Source organism: Cebidichthys violaceus, unplaced genomic scaffold, assembly GCF_023349555.1.
Source record: "Cebidichthys violaceus isolate CVI_PGR_0920_01 unplaced genomic scaffold, fCebVio1.0.p SCAF_8, whole genome shotgun sequence".
In the NCBI taxonomy this organism is placed as follows: Eukaryota; Metazoa; Chordata; class Actinopteri; order Perciformes; family Stichaeidae; genus Cebidichthys; species Cebidichthys violaceus.
The window spans coordinates 9,129,144-9,148,301 of record NW_027176964.1 but is presented as its reverse complement, the minus strand read 5'-3'; the positions used below and the strand labels follow the sequence as shown (position 1 = coordinate 9,148,301).

General features: G+C 41.0%; 1 protein-coding gene across 3 annotated transcripts in view; it reads right to left on the bottom strand.

Moving 5' to 3' along the window:
- Positions 1-840: 840 nt before the first annotated feature.
- The window catches only part of fgf12a (fibroblast growth factor 12a), a 30,712-nt gene continuing 12,394 nt past the window's right edge, over positions 841-19,158 (bottom strand). For all 3 annotated transcript variants that reach the window (XM_068738157.1, XM_068738155.1, XM_068738156.1), the window contains 3 exons: positions 16,344-16,447; positions 4,905-5,103; positions 841-3,759 (listed from right to left, as the gene is read on the bottom strand). In XM_068738157.1, the coding sequence (XP_068594258.1) occupies positions 3,644-3,759; positions 4,905-5,103; positions 16,344-16,447 (419 nt within the window). In that variant the 3' untranslated portion in view covers positions 841-3,643. The remainder of the gene's footprint in view (positions 3,760-4,904; positions 5,104-16,343; positions 16,448-19,158) is intronic.

Below are 19,158 nucleotides of genomic sequence, written 5' to 3'. Positions count from 1 at the left end.
TTGTGTCACCTTCAGGATGAATTGTAATAACTTTGGTCATTCCTTTTAGTCATCTCGTAGTAGAAAAATAACACTTGTAAAACTTAGTCTCAGCTGTACTGAGTGTGTACTGCTTAGCATGCTTACACACTGGTGGTGAACCTGTTAAATATTATATGTGCTAACATCAGCATGTTGACGTTGTCATTGTGAGCAGGTTGCAATGCTAGTGTTAGCATTTAGCACAAAGCACCCTGCTGTGCCCAAGTCTCACTCGCTTGCATGGGTTTGGACTTGTATTCAAGTGCTTTATTTGAAGTGAGGAGTACACTACTGTGACGTAAAGATGAACCAACACTGCAGGAGATAAATTGCAATCAAGATTGGAATGGCAGGAAGTGTGCATATGAGAAAACATGTCCTGCCCCCCCACCCTTCGCTGCAGCCATCATACAGGAGAGAAGACAAGCCACATCCTGAAAGTCAGGGGAGCCTTCATCATCCTCCTCCTCCTCATTCTCCTTGCAGACAGCACAGAAAGGTCTGTTTCCATGACAACCGCAAAATTAAGGGCGAAGGAGCACCATCCCAAAATGACACATCGGATTTAGGGGCTATTGAGAAGATAAATCACGGGCGGGGAATTGATGGAAGGAGCGGATTGGATTTTCTCAATTTGAACCGCATAACAACCCCACGTTGAAGGGTTTAGTCTGCTTATCCTGCTGCTTCTCTTGTTGGTGCAGAGTGACATTATTAAAATTAAAAATTAAAAACACACAACAGCTGTCAGTCACGATCAAAAACACATTGAATCAATCATTGCGTATAGGTGAAAGTTTTTGATAACATAGTCTTTATTCTTAAACAATCACTAACTTCATTCTGATTTTTATTATCAATGCATATTTTTTTTAATTTCATCTCACAATTCATAATGCATATATGGGCGTGTTCCAATGCAGTGAAATCATCTGCAAACATAAAAATAATAAATTCTACTTAATATTACAAACAACCAAAGCCTTTGGTCGCCCTTTCATAAATCAATAAACCTCCTGAAAAGTGCTCTCCTTTACCGCTTGCTTACATCAGCTATTTTTTTTTACCTCTTTGCTTTATTCATCCTTTTCTCAAATCCTCTCATTCTGCTGTCAACAGTTGACATCGGGTACATCCAATTTCATGCATTGCTTTAAGTCCCACATGTATGTCATTTGCACCAATATAAACCTCTATAAAAAGATACTTTCGTATGCTGGTCTTGCCTGATGACTTTCAGTCTCACGTCTAATATACTGTATGCATCACTGTTAGGTAGGTGCTGTGGAAGTTGAACTAGTCTACCGTTACTTGCACCAGCTATGGACCCAGGCACATGGTAGAACACCAGATCTATGATATCTCTGCAGTTTTGCTCTGTGCAACTGAATGTGTGCTATTTACTGTACATACCACCAAATTAGCATACAATTTCCAGCCAGACAATAGCAAAGATTGGAAACTCTCTTGCATCAAAACGTTGCATAAAAATGTTTTGGATTTAATACTCCCCGAATTTGAAACAATCTTTTATTAGCTCTCGCCTTCGAAACCAAGCTTACTTCACCCTTTGCAGTCATGCAATGTTCATGCTCATCTCGACTCCTGAAATCCCTTTTTCTCGACCTCCCTTGGCTAAGCTTAGCCGTACACTACTTTTTAATGATAAAAACACCATCGACCCCGTCCTGACCTCCTTAAACACCACACCGGTGGCCAGGCTTTGTGCAACGGGTGCTGGACAACGAGTGGCCAGTCTTTATGTCTGGCCCCGTTTGTGGAACAATTGTAGGACTTCCTGAGTTAGACAAACTAATTGGGGATTAGGAATGAGCTATGTAGCATACGCGGCGTATGTACCATTCAAATCACCTTGATTATACAGCCCTGTCAGCATGTTGATTTATGAAAGAGAAGCTTCCCTCCACAATGCCGCAAATGCCTCATTTCATGGGTCACAAAACCAGGGGGGGGGGGGGGGGGGACTTTATGGGTTACCATGTGAGAGAAAACAAATGGGGAGGTAGTCTCACCGATATTGATAGAATGTCCTCCCCTAAACCTGGCTAAGTCCAGACGAACTGGTTCCTCAATGAGACATTCTGCTTCCATTGCAATGGTCTTAATCATTGCGACCTTATATTGAAAACATCAACGAGTCAGGTCAGAGGGATATTAAACAGTCAGGCACCCTGTCCACCACTTTTGAGAAATCTTGAATACTTTCACAATAAAACTTAACAGAAATAGTCTTAAAAACTATAGTCAACACATATTCCTCACCGCCGCGCCTGCCAAAACAACTTTCTCTTGCTTGGAAAGAAACAGCAGGAGTCTTTCATCCATATAGTTCAAAGGCATGAATACTGTTATATGGTTATATTTGTAGCCGAGCTAAACAGCAGAGAGAGGGGTCTGTGTTTCTTGAGGTGAAAATGTGAAGTTTTTTTGGCCATGGCTCATGTTGCTGATGCTGGTCGTTATCGTCCCCTTGGCTTTTGGTGAGAATACTTTTCCTTACCATTTTTTGACAAGTTTGGACGTCTCTTTACTTAAAACCTAATAATCGTTGCAAATGTTAAAGAGTATATTGAAGTGATATCAAAACAGTTTTCCTTGACTTAGACTTTTACCTACTTGTCCAACTTTCTTTGTCAGTCTTCTCTACTGACGAACACACCTAACCACAGGGATGTGCTGTCAGCTTGTATTTTACTATTATTTAGAGACACATTCGACTGCTCTCTATTATATTGCTTGAATCAGTCTCGTCCCGTCATTGGCAAACAGTATAGGGGAGTTCATGTTAGAGTACTTGAAACAACCCTATCTGTCCTATTAGTCACACTTACAGTACACACCTGAGTAAATTACATCCCACCCAAAGCACTCTGTTCCCATTGGAGTCCAACACAGAGAACTATCAAATACATTCAGTCTTACCCTCACACAAGAGCAGTTAGTGCGACAGTGCATTCAAGATCAAACTATGAAAGAGAAAAAATAACAGTAATTGAAAAAATACAACAACACTTTCTCTAGTTTCAAAATGAAAATAAATCCAGAATAATGATGATAGTAATTAGAACGATAAGATACAACAGATTAGTAATGATGAGGATGTTATAGTTATTACTGACAACAATAACACAATAAAGCATATGAGAGTGCAATAGCATTTAGAAAAGAAACCAATGTATGAAAATTTAACATGTATTAAAGCTTGTTTTTCACAGCATAAATTGGAAATTATATATATTTGTATTTGTGTGAAGAGAGACCACCATTCCTTTGTTTGTTTATCACAGCTTTTTCTCTTTTTTTTTGCATAAAATGTTGGTCAAGTCCTGATTGAAAATGTTTTTTTCTTTTAATATATATATCGCCTCTGGTTTGATATTAATTCATCTAAAAGGTTTTCACAGGCAAGAGTTCAGTTCTGTTTTTGTTGTCTTGGGTGTACGGTAATAGCTCGTCGTCGTCGCAACACCCTGGTTTTTTTGCAGAGGGGATGGTGGTGCGTATTTTTTTTTGAGGGGGTGGTGTTGAGATTTCCTATGGCCCCTCTCCCCCTGAGTCAGGATGAGGCCACTCCCCCTGCTGGAAGCCCCTCCCCCCGCTGCTATGTGGAGTCCTGATTGACAGCTTTTCCTCCATTCATGGTGGGAGTCCCTGAGCTCTTCCTGGAGCGGTGCTTGTCCTCTATCTCATGCATTGACGGCTCCCTGTACATACAAACTGTAGTGGAGATGTAAAGAGAGGAGGAGGAGATGACAGGACAAAGAGAGGAGGAGCTCAAAAAGAAGACAATGGAGAGCAGATTGAAGAGATGGATGTGGAGATAGAGACAAGGTCAGGTGTGAGGCTGGAGGGACACTTTACCAGGCAGGGAATTAGAGCCATGTAAGCACTTTTTTTCTGTCCCATCGCTTAACAAGTTTAATGAGATCAAACTCTGCTCTCACTAGAAAAACGTTAGAGGTGATATTTAAAAATAAACCCACACCAGCTAAAGAAATGCACAGAATTAATGAATCTTGAGTCTGACTGTCAAAACAATAGACTTAAAAAAATACTTCAGCATTTTGGAAACTACATTAATTTGTTTTTTGTCGCGGAGAGTTAGATGAGAGGATCAATACCACTCTCTACGGTTGCAGCTAGCAGCCAATATGCTTAGCTTAGCATAAAGACTGGAGACAGGGGGAAGCTTGCATGCCATTAAAAGGTGAAGAATTCCACCCACCAACTTGAAACTTGAATTATTTCTAATGGCCAGCAGGGGGCGAGAAAGTGAATAAGCACATTTTCTAAAACTATTTCAAAATGTCAAAGCCTATTAACTTCAAATGTGTACGCCTAAAATTACTGCCAACCATAAACTATAAATCTGTCCTATCTTCAGAGCACTAATTTCAATAATGGAACTTTTAGAGAATTAAAACTAGAAAGGCAATCGATCACAGTAAATGCACTGTACTGTCATAGCAAGATAATTTGTTTAATAAAAAAACCTCTTTGTTGCTAATATAATATCTGAAAATGAAAACATTTTAAATTCAAGAGCTAAAAAATTTGTTCAGTATCCTTCTTGGTTGTTTTCTGGACTTGGTTGGTGAAAACAAGGCTAGATAACACTTTAAATTAAGCATACAGTATATGTTTTGCCTTCGGTTAACCCTAACCCTAACCCTTTACCACTGCAACTAGTTTTCACATTGTCATGTAATGGGGTAGAATATCTGAAATGTCTTGGACTGCTTTCTGGAGTAATTACCAGCATAGTGCACCCAATTTATAGTAATCTGGAAGTACACGCATAACCACAAAAAGAAACCAAACATAAAAAAAGGCCGCTTTAAAACATTTAGTCTTTCTCATACCTTCGATGGGCCTGGGCACAAAGTGTGATGAGGGCTTAGTCTTCTTGACCCGGTTGCCTTTCATGACTTGTCCCTCCTTGGTGAGGCCGAGGAACCAGGCCCGGCCCGACTCCTGCTGCCGGTACACAGTGGACGAGTAGATCACATAGTAGTTCTCGAAAACGGACTCCTTGAACTTGCACTCGGGTGTGAACATCTCCTGCAACAACAAAAAAAAAGAGAGACTGAAGGATACAGATAGTACACGATACAGATCAATCAATGTATTCACAAACACAAAATATATATTTTTTGTATGATGATTTTTAATGAAGTCCCATTTTAGGGGAAAAAAAATGAAAGCTGTGTCTGTTTCATCACCAGCATGTGTACACTGCCAAGGTCAGTAAACATACTGTATTCACACACACACACACACACACACACACACACACACACACACACACACACAGATATCCTTGGAATCTAAGTAATGATAGTCTTATTAGAATAATGGTGAACAACAATGGAATAATGTTATCTTTTTGCTTCATTATCAAAGCAGCAAGGAGAAAGTCAAGGGGACACACAGGAGGTGGAGAGGAATGACACGAAGAAGAGGACGAGCCAGATATTTGATACACTGTCGGAGGAGCGGTGCCAGATTATTGTGGAGACAGTTCAGCAGACAAAACCGTGCTCTCCACTGTCTTACCCCTAACAAATCTAAGATGCATTCATTTGTGAACGTGATGGAGATAATGGTGGAACAGCTGGCTCGGTGGATTTTGTGTGGTCTCAATTTGTACTTTGTACTGTACTGTCTGTGTGTGTGTTTGGGTTTCAGTGATGTATTTCATTCATTAATATCTCATGCGGGGTTCTGTGCCCTTTTAAGGTTGTCCAGTTGACTGACAGCCCAATTTTGCTTCCTGCTGGAGGTGACTGTTTACGTGTCTGTTTGAGAGAGAGAGAGAGAGAGAGAGAGAGAGAGAGAGAGAGAGAGAGAGAGAGAGAGAGAGAGAGAAGTTGTGTTAAAGGGTGGGTCACCCAAATTAGATTACCTGTTGCTAACCATGCAGACAGTTTTTGATGTTATTTACTTTTTTTCATGCTTACACTCCAATACAACGAAGGTGGAAGGGATTTTGCTTTTGATGCTCAAAGCAGTGAAACAGTGCTACTGAGGTCTGTTGATTATCCAAAGTAAAAGTTACACTGACTGAAGTATGGAGCATGCAAGGGGCCATCGAGAGAAAAATAAATATATTGAGGTAAAAATGTATTAATGTGTGCTCAATTTAATTAAATCGTTCCCACGTGTTGGTTAATTTGTGCGCACATGATAAAGCAAACACAGCAGACCATCCTTTCTGCCCGAAGCATGAAGTGCAGTACACTTGCCTCAAGAAGCCTATACATACATCCACCAGTAACCATAACATTTTCCAGAATCTTCCAATTAACCAACTATAAAGTCAAAATTAAGAGGCTGGATGTATGAATAACTTTGCGCTAAACCCTTTTGTGCTCTAGTAAACAATTTAATCACAAATACATTGTTTTTATGGATATGAATGGTGATCACACAACAAAAAAGGGCACGCCCACAAAGCATGGCGAACGAGATGAGGTCCGCGTTTCAAGACGGGTCGGGTGGGTTGCCGACAACGCCGCAAACCCCTGATGCACTGAGGACCGTCTGCTGCGGTTGACAGGCTTGAATCCCTTGTGCAGATGGTGCGAACCACACCCGTTGAGAAGCGTACAAATATGTTTGGTTCATGAAACTGTGGTGGACCTACAGTAATCATTAGGAAACACTAATTGCCTTTTATTAACAATAATCCCCTTGCAAGGCAAGAGTTGTCAACATGTCTTGATAACTCATCCCCAAGCTAAAGTAAAGCTTAATTTAAAAGTCTAGGGACCAAGGACAAGTGCAAGCAGGTGGCGGCAAAAATAAGGCCTATTTAATTCGTGCCCACGATGTGGGAACGATATAATTAAATTGAAGCCATGAATTCTAACTTGTGAGCACAAATTAATCAAAATGTGGGAACAAATTAAGTTGAGTTAATAAATTATATACTGTGCGTGTGAATTAGCAAATCGTGGCCTCCTATATCTTTTTTCTGCTCTAAGCACCTCAAACTAAATTCCATTCATATTGGGTTGGAGGAAGAAATCTCAGAGCAGTTTATCTCAAAACCTGGGCAAATTATACCTGATCTATAGTTGTTCGGTGATGTGTGGGTTTGTCACTTTTCACATTACATGTAGTAATTTGACTTTGTGCGATTTGTGCAGCTTTCGCCCAATCGCATGGCACACCGTAATTTAGCTAAATGAGTCGCAGTGTGTGTGTGTGTGACTGCTCATTTATAAGACACAGCAGTGCATAGCAGGCTGTGTAAAGGACTCTGGGAAGGTGAGGTCACATGGTCGGCTGTGCGTGGAAACGTCTTGCTGGTCGGCAGGAGGGAGGACAGCTCTGTGGGGAGCTGGCGGCTGACTTTATCTGGGCCTGCTGACACACCGTCAAACAGCAGACGTCTCTGGCTCTGTCGGGGGCACTGAGGGTCACGCCGTCCCCCGTCTGGCTGCCTGTGTGTTTGCGTGTGAACATATGTGTTTGAGTGGGTGGGGGGCAGACAGTGATACATTACACACCAGCAGGCGTCGTCCCTTCATCTGTTTGGAGCCAAAATCAGGCCGAGTACACACACACACACCCACACAGAAGTGCGCTCTAGAATCCTACCCTTCACAATCAGCCACTTCGCTTTGCTGACATGCAGTAGAATACCCTCCAAATTCGCCCACAAGGACAACACTCTGTTACTGTCCATGAAAACGGCTAGGAGCTGTTTAGAAAGCACCCTGGCTGTGGCTCGGGAACAATAGGGGTGGAATGTAAGTGACTTTGAAGTCTTTGACAGAGTACCTTGTTTGTGGATGACAGAGTGGAAATATGAGGTGAAGAGACGAGGTCTAAGTCTCTCTCCTGATTAATGGAATCTTCTTAAAGGACACACGTGAACCACAGAACCACAGAGGGAAGGAAGAGCACAGAAATACACACTGGCGAACAGCTACATGCGCACACATACTCAACGCTGTCACTTCCTCTGCCAGGAAAACGTAATCAACCAAAGTTTGTTACCGCGGCAAGACAAGGAAAAATTTAGAATAAGACGTGCCACGTTTCAGCGCTAACAGGCTGTGCTCATCAATGATGAACTATTCACAAAGACGCTTATTTATATTCTGTGGTGCTCTGAAGGAGAGAGGTGAAGGACTTGTTAGTGAAACTGGGCACGTGACACTGCTCACTCTCTAACATGAGAGAGCTGAAGACAAACAAACACTGAAGTGTAGTGAACAAACACCATAAAGCTGAGAACAGAATATAAATGCTTTACCAGTTTCAGCCCACAACAATTTAAATTAATTTGAACCAAAAGACTTATTTATATTTTATGGTACGTTATACTTCGACTCCACTTCAGAGGATGAAGAATTTATTTACTTTTTACTCCATCACATTTGATACCTTTAGTAACTTGTTTACTTTGCAGATTCATATTAATAACACAAAATATAATCAACAAATAAAAGATGATGCACCATTATGGAAAAAGATAAGATTTAACCGGATTTACTGATCCCTTATTGACCATTCTGCATTATGAGTACCCTTTACTTTTGGTACTGTAAGTATATGTAGATGTTAATTAATGATGTTGACAACGAAAAACCACAGGTTGTCGTGTGAGTGGGTCCCCCAAAACTGTTGCGTATTTTGACAAATTGTAGTGTTCAACTTGCATTTGATGTAATATGGTCCTAATTATGGTTCTATTCATGTATGTTGAAAATGTATTTGAAAATGAAACAAATAAAATCCCAAATCTGAAAACTTTATTCACAAATTACACAAATCAGTAGTGAAAAGCCGTCCTCTTACAGTCAGTGGTGAAATAATAAAATTAAACAAATGTGTTGCAGCAAAGGCATTTAGTTTTTCCTGCACTGATTGAGACTATGAACAGGAGGGAGCCGTTGGCCCCCCTAATTTACACCACTGTCCCAAATTGCGAATGAGAATGGACAAAAAAATATATATTTGTCGGCTAAAACGCCACACGCAAGCTTTGATGCTTGCAGTAGTAGGTGTACTACTGAAAATGGCCAAGGCCGGGAATCCACGTCTATATTATGTCGTTGGTATAAAACACTGAAATGAATCTGTCGCCTCTGATAAGAAGAAAGAAAATCTCCCTAGCAACATCTTTGGCTAACAAAGTAACATTTTAAATGCAGGACTTAAGACTCTTAAAAACCCGCCTGTCCTTCAGCTTGGTTGGGGTTAAGGATAAATGACGATGTTTTGAATAGTAAAAGGTTCTCGTCACCAAAATGCAGCATGTTCTTGACACTGAAAAACATACTGAAGCATTTTGATGACTATTAAACCTTTTACCATCATTCAAAACATTGTTGATCACCATTTAACCAAGTGCGCTAAATTACCCTCTCGCCACTTAAGGTATTTAGACGACATCATTGGCCTCTGGGCCCACTCGTTAAATTACACAGTTTCAAAGACACATCTAGGGCATAACATCTGACAACAAAAGGTAGAATTCCTGGATACACAGGTTTTCTTCTCCAATTTGATGGCAAATGTGTACTTTTAAAGAAGCAGGTATAAGGCATGCCTTATTGCATAAAACTAGCTACCATCCTTACCTTATTATGTCCTAACTTATTAGGTTTCATAGGTACTTATATGTACTTATAGTGAGGATAGGTGGCCACTCGCACTCTTTTCTGCTCTAAATCGAGATGAATTGCCTCTAGGCTTCAGAGATTTAGAGACTTGGAGATAAAAAGAAGTTAATTAAATGTCTCAGGGCCTTGGTGGAGCCAAGACGTAGAGTCTGTGGTTCCATTTATTGTAACATTTTCCCAACAATTGTCATTTCTGTCAAGATGCTCTAAAAAAGGATTTCAGCTACAGGAGAGTTGAAAATGATCACAACATAAAGAAGGAATAAAATTGCAAGGACATACGAGTTCAAATAGCCCTCATATCTAAAAATACAGTATCTAAAAATTAGATATGCAGCGATGCAATATTTTTTCAATTCTTACCAGAGTCTGGAATTTGGATATATGGCGATGCCGATACATTTGTGATATCAGAGCATTGCAATTTTGCATTACATTCAAACGCATTTCAAAGCAGTTATTTGAACAGTAGGTTAAGTACGCTTCACATACAAATAGGTGTAGGAGTGAATATTCCTATGGCAACTCTTGAACAAAAAATTTGAACAAAGTGCACAGCAAAGATCAACTACTAGTAGGTTTCTACCCATGACTTCAAAAGTAATAAGAGAATTTCAAAGAGGAATGCTATGAGGTGAAATTTTGAAAATAAAAGAACTGTGTAGAAAAATAAAGTATCTACACTATCAAACAACAATATGTGTGACCTCTTCAATCTTTTATCAAGTAATGAAATGCGAGGACAGATGTCAATTTGTGTCAGACGTTGAACAGAGGTGCAAGGTTGCTATGGCTAGCATGCAGTTTTAGAAATCAGCTTCAATAGCGGTACATTTATGACAAACTATATTATTAATACCGGCTAGAAGTTGCCTAAATGTTAAATGGTTTATTGATAGCACAGCGAGTGACACTCACCATCTGTTTAAAGAGCCGAAAGGCTGTCACTGACTGGGACATGTCAGGTTATACGCGTTTTTAAATTAATTTTTTTGAGACCACCTTGAGTGACTCTCATCGCCTGTTTAACGTGCTCTGAAGACCATCACTATGATAAAACAAACGGTAGACCGGCCATGTTTGCCGGGCAGAAAGCTGGAGGACTGTAACTGTGAAAACACAAACGATGGTAATGTGTTGTTTGTCATGTTTATCTCCTGTTCTGGCCTTGGAGCGGCCCCTCAGCCTCTGTGCTAAAGACGCCAGCCTAGTTTCTTTGCAACCATAACAGGGCTGAAGGGACATTCGCCACCATTACCTATTTATATGGATCGGTACGTGGATCGGTAACCTCAGTCCATTATTCGATACATGAATTATGAAATACAGTCCCATCTCTACTAGAAATCTGCGGTTTGTGGGGAGAGTGTACTTCAATAATTGCATATAATATTAGACACTACATATATGGTATGCTATTCAGTCTACCTTGTTAAAAGCTCTACATCGCTGAAACTGGTAGCTTACAAACTAGAATGTATCAACATAAGTACCATCAAAGGCAACAAATCTACGATCATGTATAATCCTTGTAAAGAACAGAGTATAGGTTTATTTATATTGGACTGGAGACTGACGCCAAATGGACTACAACTCAACATCAGGGTAAAAAGGGAAAGTTGATTGGCAGTTTGCATACAATAGATCCTCTGGATCTTAATGAACAGTTTTTAATCCTATTTATATTCATTGTGGGTTTGGAGGTATATTGGATTTTTTTCAGCTTGTAAATAATAAAGGGTTAAACCTTTTCCACTCAAGGGCTTGAGGGCTGTTTCTCCTCAGCTTTATCTACTGTAGATTTATTTCTTGTTAAGGATTTCTTTGACATCAGTTCTATATTTATGATTATTATTATTATTGAATGATGTATTTCTTTACAGCACTTGAATCCATTGATGGTTCTGCTATCCTCCAATATTAAGGATTGGAAGGAGCCTTTAATTCAGCTATCTTGATCACCTGGTAGTGTTTGTGTGTGCCTGTATTTAACTTACTTGTATCATATGTATTAATAGTATTGATTATTTGCTTTAAAACCCAACATTATCCCCACAGACCTAAACATTTTTAGGCAGTGGAGTTAAATCCTGTTTATTTGTGTCAAATTGGCATTGCTTTGCATGTTTTTGAATCCAAAGGGTCTTTTTTCCCCTCACCTTAATTCTTTTGATTATTAACTTGTGGATATATTACTTGTTTATGCTTCCTTCTACATAAGTACTTTAATTAAATTACTAATTGCACAACTGAAACCCAACAGCAGCTCCATTATCCTCTTAATTTTAAGATTGGAAACTTTGTGTAGTAAATTTTAAGGAAAACATTTAATCTAAAATCAAAAGATTGGCTTCACAAACATTTTATGAGGATGAAAAAAGCATTTAATGTAGTGATAAGGCCTGAGCAACACACACATTGTACATTTTGCTGAGAAACACTGAGTGGGTGGGTATCATCTGTTTCTCTGGATTCCCGGATATCTTAAGTCTGGAGCTTGTTGCCACCCAATGTCAAACACATCAAACAAAATCCAAGATGTACAATGTACACTCAAACAGATAGTGATACTTGTGTTTGTGTGTAGGTGGGGGTGCAGGTGTAGGAAATGTAAAATAAAACACAAAGTGAGAGAGCAAGATGTAATGAATGTGAAACTAGGTTGCCAACAGAACTGAGTTGAACACATTCTGAATCCAAATCAGATAGTGGAGGTAGGCAGCTCTCCGGGTCTCCATTAAGGAGCCTTGCTGCTGCCGACAAGCATCCATTTGACTTTGGAATAAGTGGAGGATGAGGTGAGGGGGGGGGGGGGGACCTCCATTTAAATATGACCCTGAACCACTGGTTTAACAGAGAGATTTAGCCTCAGTGAGAATCTCAGCCTGCTCATTATTATTCTGGGAGAGAGATTCAGGTCAGGGATTGTCTAGACGTTACTTAAACTGAAAAACTGTCTTTCTCACCCCGCCTTCGTTTATCATTTTGTTTGTCGTACTCTGAAAGTCAATCACTTTCACTGAAGGTTCTGTCCTTCCCTTAACTTCCTCCGGGGAGGACGTTAATTGATGATGTCTAATTTCCTGATGCTCTTTTTTGCTCTCTTCACCTCGGGAGCACCGTCTTTAGCGCCATCATCACTTGCACATTATTAAATTGCATGTATGTACAATAAAGCTAAAGCTAAGACTAATCGACTAGTTGATTTAATTGACAGATCTGTAAAACTGAGTTTCTCCACGAAGAATCACACAAAAGCACCACTTTAAATCTTGTGTTTACCAGAGATGTGCTCATACGTTTTTTTGAAAATAAGTAATTCAACTTGAAAAAAAGCATAAAAAAACCCACTAATCTACTAAAGAAATCTTGAGGCAAATTAGAGGGGGCAGCCCAATCATTTATGACATTTTAATAGACTAAACAATTAAGCAACAAAGTGAAAAGAAATATTCTACAGAATAATCAATCGTAAAACTATCATTAGTTGCAGCCCTAATGCACCCAAAAACTCACACAGACTTCACTCAAGTTTTAATTCCACTCTCCTAACTTCTCCGAACCCTTTTTGTTCCAGACAGAAAAGATCAAGACATGCCATCATCATTCGTCACCCGAACAAAATCTGAAATCTCTCCTTGACCATCCACACTAACTCCCTCTCAGTCGTCCCTCAGGGCCTTAAGTGACGGTTTTACTGCAAGACATTATTTTTTTTCTGTGACATAAATAAGAAGCAGTAAAATTAGTAGCCGATTGAACCGTTCAGAGGCTGCTGTGTGTGCAGCTATGGACAGATATGCCTGTTCGTGACAGATAGATGGATAGATAGATAGCACGGAGAACAGTGGTTACTGCTGTGCAGTAAACTAGGTCATATTGAGAAGTGTTATAAATAATGGAAGGGAGCTCTTCATTGTAGATGCTCAGCCCCCACGCACTTCATCGCTAAACACTCCACACAAGCATTATCACCCTGCTCACCCGTTGCTATATCAGCTTCCCATCTGCAACAGCCTCGACAGTGAGCTCTGCACTCCCAGCAAGAAAAGCCAACCAGCGACCAGCATGCGAGTTACCACCTAATTGATGAACGGTAATGGCAAACTCACAGGCTAGATACCCGACACCTAGATGACAGACTGAGAGAAAGGCTTCCCAAAGTTGCAGCACAACAGCCGCTCAGAATCATCTCCCATTGAAGATGAAGCTTGTCGTATTTTCTCCCTAACAAGACAGTGCAAAGCAGCAGGGAAGAGAAAAAGAAAAACAAGGGAGTGTTTGAGGGGTAGGAAGATATCCCTGAGTAATTATCTCCCGGGGGGGGGGGGGGTCTCAGCTCTCAGATGTTAGGCAGACAACATAAGACAGCAAAACAAGCAGTGACAAACCTTATGGTTTGCAGGGGCAAAAGAGTGTAATGGAGATCTTTCAAGAAGAGGGAGGATAGCGAATAAGCGAGGGAGGTGCAGGGGGTAAAAGATAAAGATCTGGACAAATAGCAGTAAAAGTAAATGTGTCAGTAATACAACGATGAAATGAAAGTGAAGGACTTCTTTTACAGCGGCGATTGCATCATGAGGGCTCTCATAAAAGTGTGAATACAGAACAGAAACGTTCTCCTTTACAGTCCTCTTGCAGCACAATGTCTATCACAAACATAATCTGTGTTGGTAAATTAAGCTGGTAAATAATGGGAGTTCGAGAGCGAAACGGAGGCTATTTGAGCTTTGCATGTTAATTTAGCCTCTTTATGAGCACTCTGTGGCTCTTCAAGGCTTATGAGCCTTCCTGTGATCCAGCCCGCCACCCGCGTTCTGCCTACAAATGCATGCTAATTTCCCATGCTTCACATCTGAGGAGCGGGACCTCCTCCATATGGCAAGAGAGTTCGTTCACTGCATAGTTTTGATTAAAATGGACTTTCAGCTCTTACTGCAAACATGTTTTTGCCTTCTGACCAGCCTTCTCCCTGGGATAGAAACGTCAAAAATGATGATTAATAAAAAAACAAAAACACAGTTTGAGTCTGAAATCATGAATCACTTGTAATGAATAATTATCATGACCCTTGATGAAATGAGGATTTCATCAAGGGTGTGTGTGTGTGGGAGGTCATACAGCATCTCCATCTTGTGGTCTATTTAATGAAATGAAAGACTTTCATTTGACGTAGATAGGTGGGTGGAGGGTTATTATAAGCCTCATAGTAGGGCTGTGAATTGTGCACTTGTTTATGAGCCTTTAGTTATGAATGAATCCGTCTACCTAGGTGAGTCATAACAGCCTGCGCATTTATCGTACGTCCTTCTCTGAACTTTTGAGTGATCACACATCTGTGGAGGCAGTTGTGCTCAAGTCATACTGAGCGAGAATGCTGAAAATGGTGGCGCTGTTTGGCTTTAAAAAAAAAATTGCTGCATGCGCGCTGTTTATGTGGCAGACATAACCGACACTGGATTTCTGTCCTTCACGGATTTTTACGAGTACTTTTGACAAAGAAAAAGTTTGATGGGCAGTTTGTGAATTCCAGCTCTTGCCAGACATTTATCATAGCTGTCTGGCGATCAGATGTCCGCCTCAATGTCCCTCAGCCAAGGTTTGTGGGTAACGCAGCCCTCCCATCCTCTTCTGTCTTCGTAGCACCATGAGACTGACGGTTATATAACCATGCCAACTAGGGATATCTTCCTGTCTCTACATCTCTGCCAATGCCCCCCCCCATTTCTCTGGTACACTCTCTCACACACACACACACGCACGCACGCACACACACACACACACACACACACACACACACACACACACACACTCTCTTCCACTGCAGCTCATTTCTACAAACGTGCTCCAGAAACATCTCCTCATCCTCAATGCATTAGCCATGACTTAATGATTTCTCCGACTGGCATCTGTGACTGGGTCCACCAACGCCTGTACATCTGTTACCCACACCAGCCTATATGCTCCTCATATCTCACACTGCAGATGAAATATCCGTCTTTGTGATATTTACTCCCCCACTGAGTCTTGAAATTTGTTTTTTGTTTTTTTTTTAACCCGAAGGAGTATTTTTGCCAATGTGGTGAGATAATTCCAATCTTTTTTCGCTGCAAGTGTAGGACTTTACTAATCATGCAGTATATTTGGCTGCTATAACAAAGAACTGAACAAGTGCAATGTTTCCCAGCTCAGATTGCATTCATCAAAAAAGTGCAGTGTGTATATCCTTTTATGATTCAGAATCAGGATGACAAAGTTAAACGAAGCGACACCATCAGCATCAAAAGCACAATAAAATTCAGTGGAAATTCGGTTTACAGCTGCTGCATAACGAGCCTCCGTTTGTAGCTGGTAAAATAAGAAGAGGCAATTTTAAAAAGGCCTGAGCATTGAACTTGATGTCAAATTAAATATAAAACATGCGCGGTGCTGCTTCAACAACAAAGAGGGGGGGAATAAGCGCTGCACGGCAACACAAAGGCACATCCGAAGAGCTCTCGAATGGAGCAAAGATGAAAGGGGCTTAGAAGGGTCTTTGCTGCAGTGGGATATTAAAAGAGACAACAAACAGAACAAAACACAACACGTGTAAATGAACAAACACACATTCTGGTGACGCACGTGCACAACCTACGCGACTGGAGCAAAGGGGCTGTATCTTACCGAGCTGTAGAGCATGCCCTCTCCATTCATGGCGATGTAGAAGCCACTCTTCAATCCTTGGATGGCCACCACTCTCAGACCCACAGGAATAAGATTAAACAGGGCTGCAGAACAGACAGAGTGAGGTCGAGGGAGGGAGGGAGGGACAGCCGGACAGATACGAAGAGACAGAGAGACATCAGACAGAAAGGACAGAAAAGGGCAATTGAGTTTCCACTCAACTCTTGTAGACGTAAAATTCTCTGATCTCTGTCAGCAGTAAAGTGCGGGGGATAAACAATGGGAACATTGACGCACCTCATCGTGACAGTGAAGCATTAATGTTAAAGCAGAAACCCAGAACTTTCTTGTACAAAAAAAGATGGCAGAGCATCCAACGATAAACAGTATAAACAGCTGCCCACCAAGCTGAATAAAAATATATTCGATATTTACTAAAGGGATGAAATTACACATAAACGTAGCACAGAATTACAGGTATTGTCTCATTGATTTATATTTATGTGACTTTGTAGCCAACAGCTCTGGTTTGATTAGACGTGGTTGGCATCAAACGCGGTAATAAGCTGATTGAGAACATTTGTTTTCAGGTCTTCAATGTCGAATAACACCGTGCAGACGATCCACATTACATTTCAAGTGTGGTCTCAAAGCTCTTTGGTCAATCATCCAAGAGGCTTTATTAAATCTGTAAACAAGTCTGATATTATTCGACTTCCTGTTATCTCTGGAAATGTTCTATTGAAAAAAGTTCTTCTCTATTGGAAAGTTCTATTGAATGGACTGTGACTTTCATGGGCTTACGTTTGATGAAGGTGTGAGGACACTCTTTATCCCCTGTACTGTTGGGATGATTGTTCTGCAGGTGGCGATGGGGACTATCAGATAAAGCTGGCTGGGACGATAGGAGACGTGACAACACGGGTCTGTCCTCCGAACAGATTCAATTTCACTCGATAAATATCGACGCGCTGCTTTCGCCTGCCAATGGTTTAACTCTGCCCTTAGGCCACTGGTACAAGCGATACACACTGGCCACTCTTGCAGTTTTGTATACCCTTGAGGGGCCAGATCTTTGAGATAGGCCTACCCTGGCAGAATGTGAGCCCATTAGCACCTTAACTTTTGTTTTCTCAGGCTTTTCAGTCTCTCTTTTCCATCATAACTCTCTCCTTCCCCTCCGTCTGTTCCCCTGCTCCTCTTTCTGCTGCCTTTGTCGCTCAGTTTACTGGCAGTGTCTCTCAGACGCAGAGCCCACAATTCTGTCACGTATCACTAAAAAAGAGGCATATAATATGGCACGCTAGTCCACCATTTTGCTATAATTATGTTTCTGCCGTCCCTGCTCTCATTTGCCAGCCAAAGAATAACACAACAGACAAAAGTTGTTGTTCAGTTACCTTTTAAATGCCCGGCTCTTCTATTTGCAGCTACTGCGGTTGATGGATCTCATAATTACTACTGTTAGAGTGTCTGATTGCTATTCTTCTTCCTTAATAACCTCAATCTTATCTCTCAGCGAGAAAAGAGAGCGACTGGCATGGTGCAGAGTCGAGAGATTTTAAGGAATCTTCCATCGTCAAAGAGCCAGACAAAAAAGGGTTCAAACAACCCGATAAAGCCGAAATCCTTGAAACGACAATTCTTTCAGTAGAGCGGTAATTGGCTACAAGCAAATCCTGCAGGTAGGCTAAAGGAAGTACATTTGATGTGAGGAATACAAGCGCAGTGGGAAAGTAAACCCTGCAGGAAAGGTTTAGAGAAACACTGAGCCAAACTTCATATGCCAACGGCACGTCTCCAAATCCAGAGAGAAATGCAAATAAAAGATGGGAGTGCTGGTCTATACAGTACAGGTGTGTGAGGTATTTGTTGTTATATATATATTGTTATATACAGTGAAATTAGTGACAGGGTCTTCAACTAAAATAAACAGTCTTGGTTTCATCTCATCCATCAACCAGGAGCATCAGAGTCGGATGGAGCGTGAACGCCCGATACCACAGGTGTCTCATAACCAGCAATATCTTTCTGGAGCTGCAGTGTGTGCAGGTAATTAAGGCGAGCGATCAACTGACGACAGTCAAATTAATAACTGTTCAAATTTGAACATGGGTGTTAATTATTTGAATGGTGTTCCACAGCTCTCGCAGTTAGTCAAGTGTAGCACTGTCAGTCATGCTTACCACTAAAGCAGTTTAACATACCGCAGCGACAAAACTATTCTATTACTCCTCGCAGTGTACTGAATATTTGGGGTCAAACAAGTCTTAGGACTTTGTGAAAGCAGAATTCCATTAATTTCTTGTGCATTTCTCCAGCTAAATCTATTTGCCGTGCAGTTGTGTCCTTGTCTCGGCACTTGTTGTCATCCAGCGCAGAAATATAGCAAATAATAAAAACTGGAATTGAAACGGGCTCAGGTCGCCCCTAGTATGCAGGCGCCGTCATGCTCCTCAATCCCAATCGCTTCCACTGAAACCTCAACCTGAAAATAAATCACTGCGTTCCATCTGCAGCTGCTGAAGATGCTGCAGGTCAGAGAGTGGAGTGGTTCAAGGGTGATCTATTATTCTGATAATCCAGCCGGGCGATCAATAGCTCAGTGCTAGACCTGAATTCTAAATCTTCTTCGACCATTTCCATCTCTCTTGATCACTTTTTTCTTTACTCTTTTTCTGTCTCTATCTTTCTGCTCAAAAGACATTCCTCTCGTTGCACCTCCGGCTCTCGCCTGCTCTCTTTCCGTGTCTTGCTTCGGACCGTCTCTGAGCTGGAGGCATCTCACATAGAGAATTATTCATTGGGTACAAAG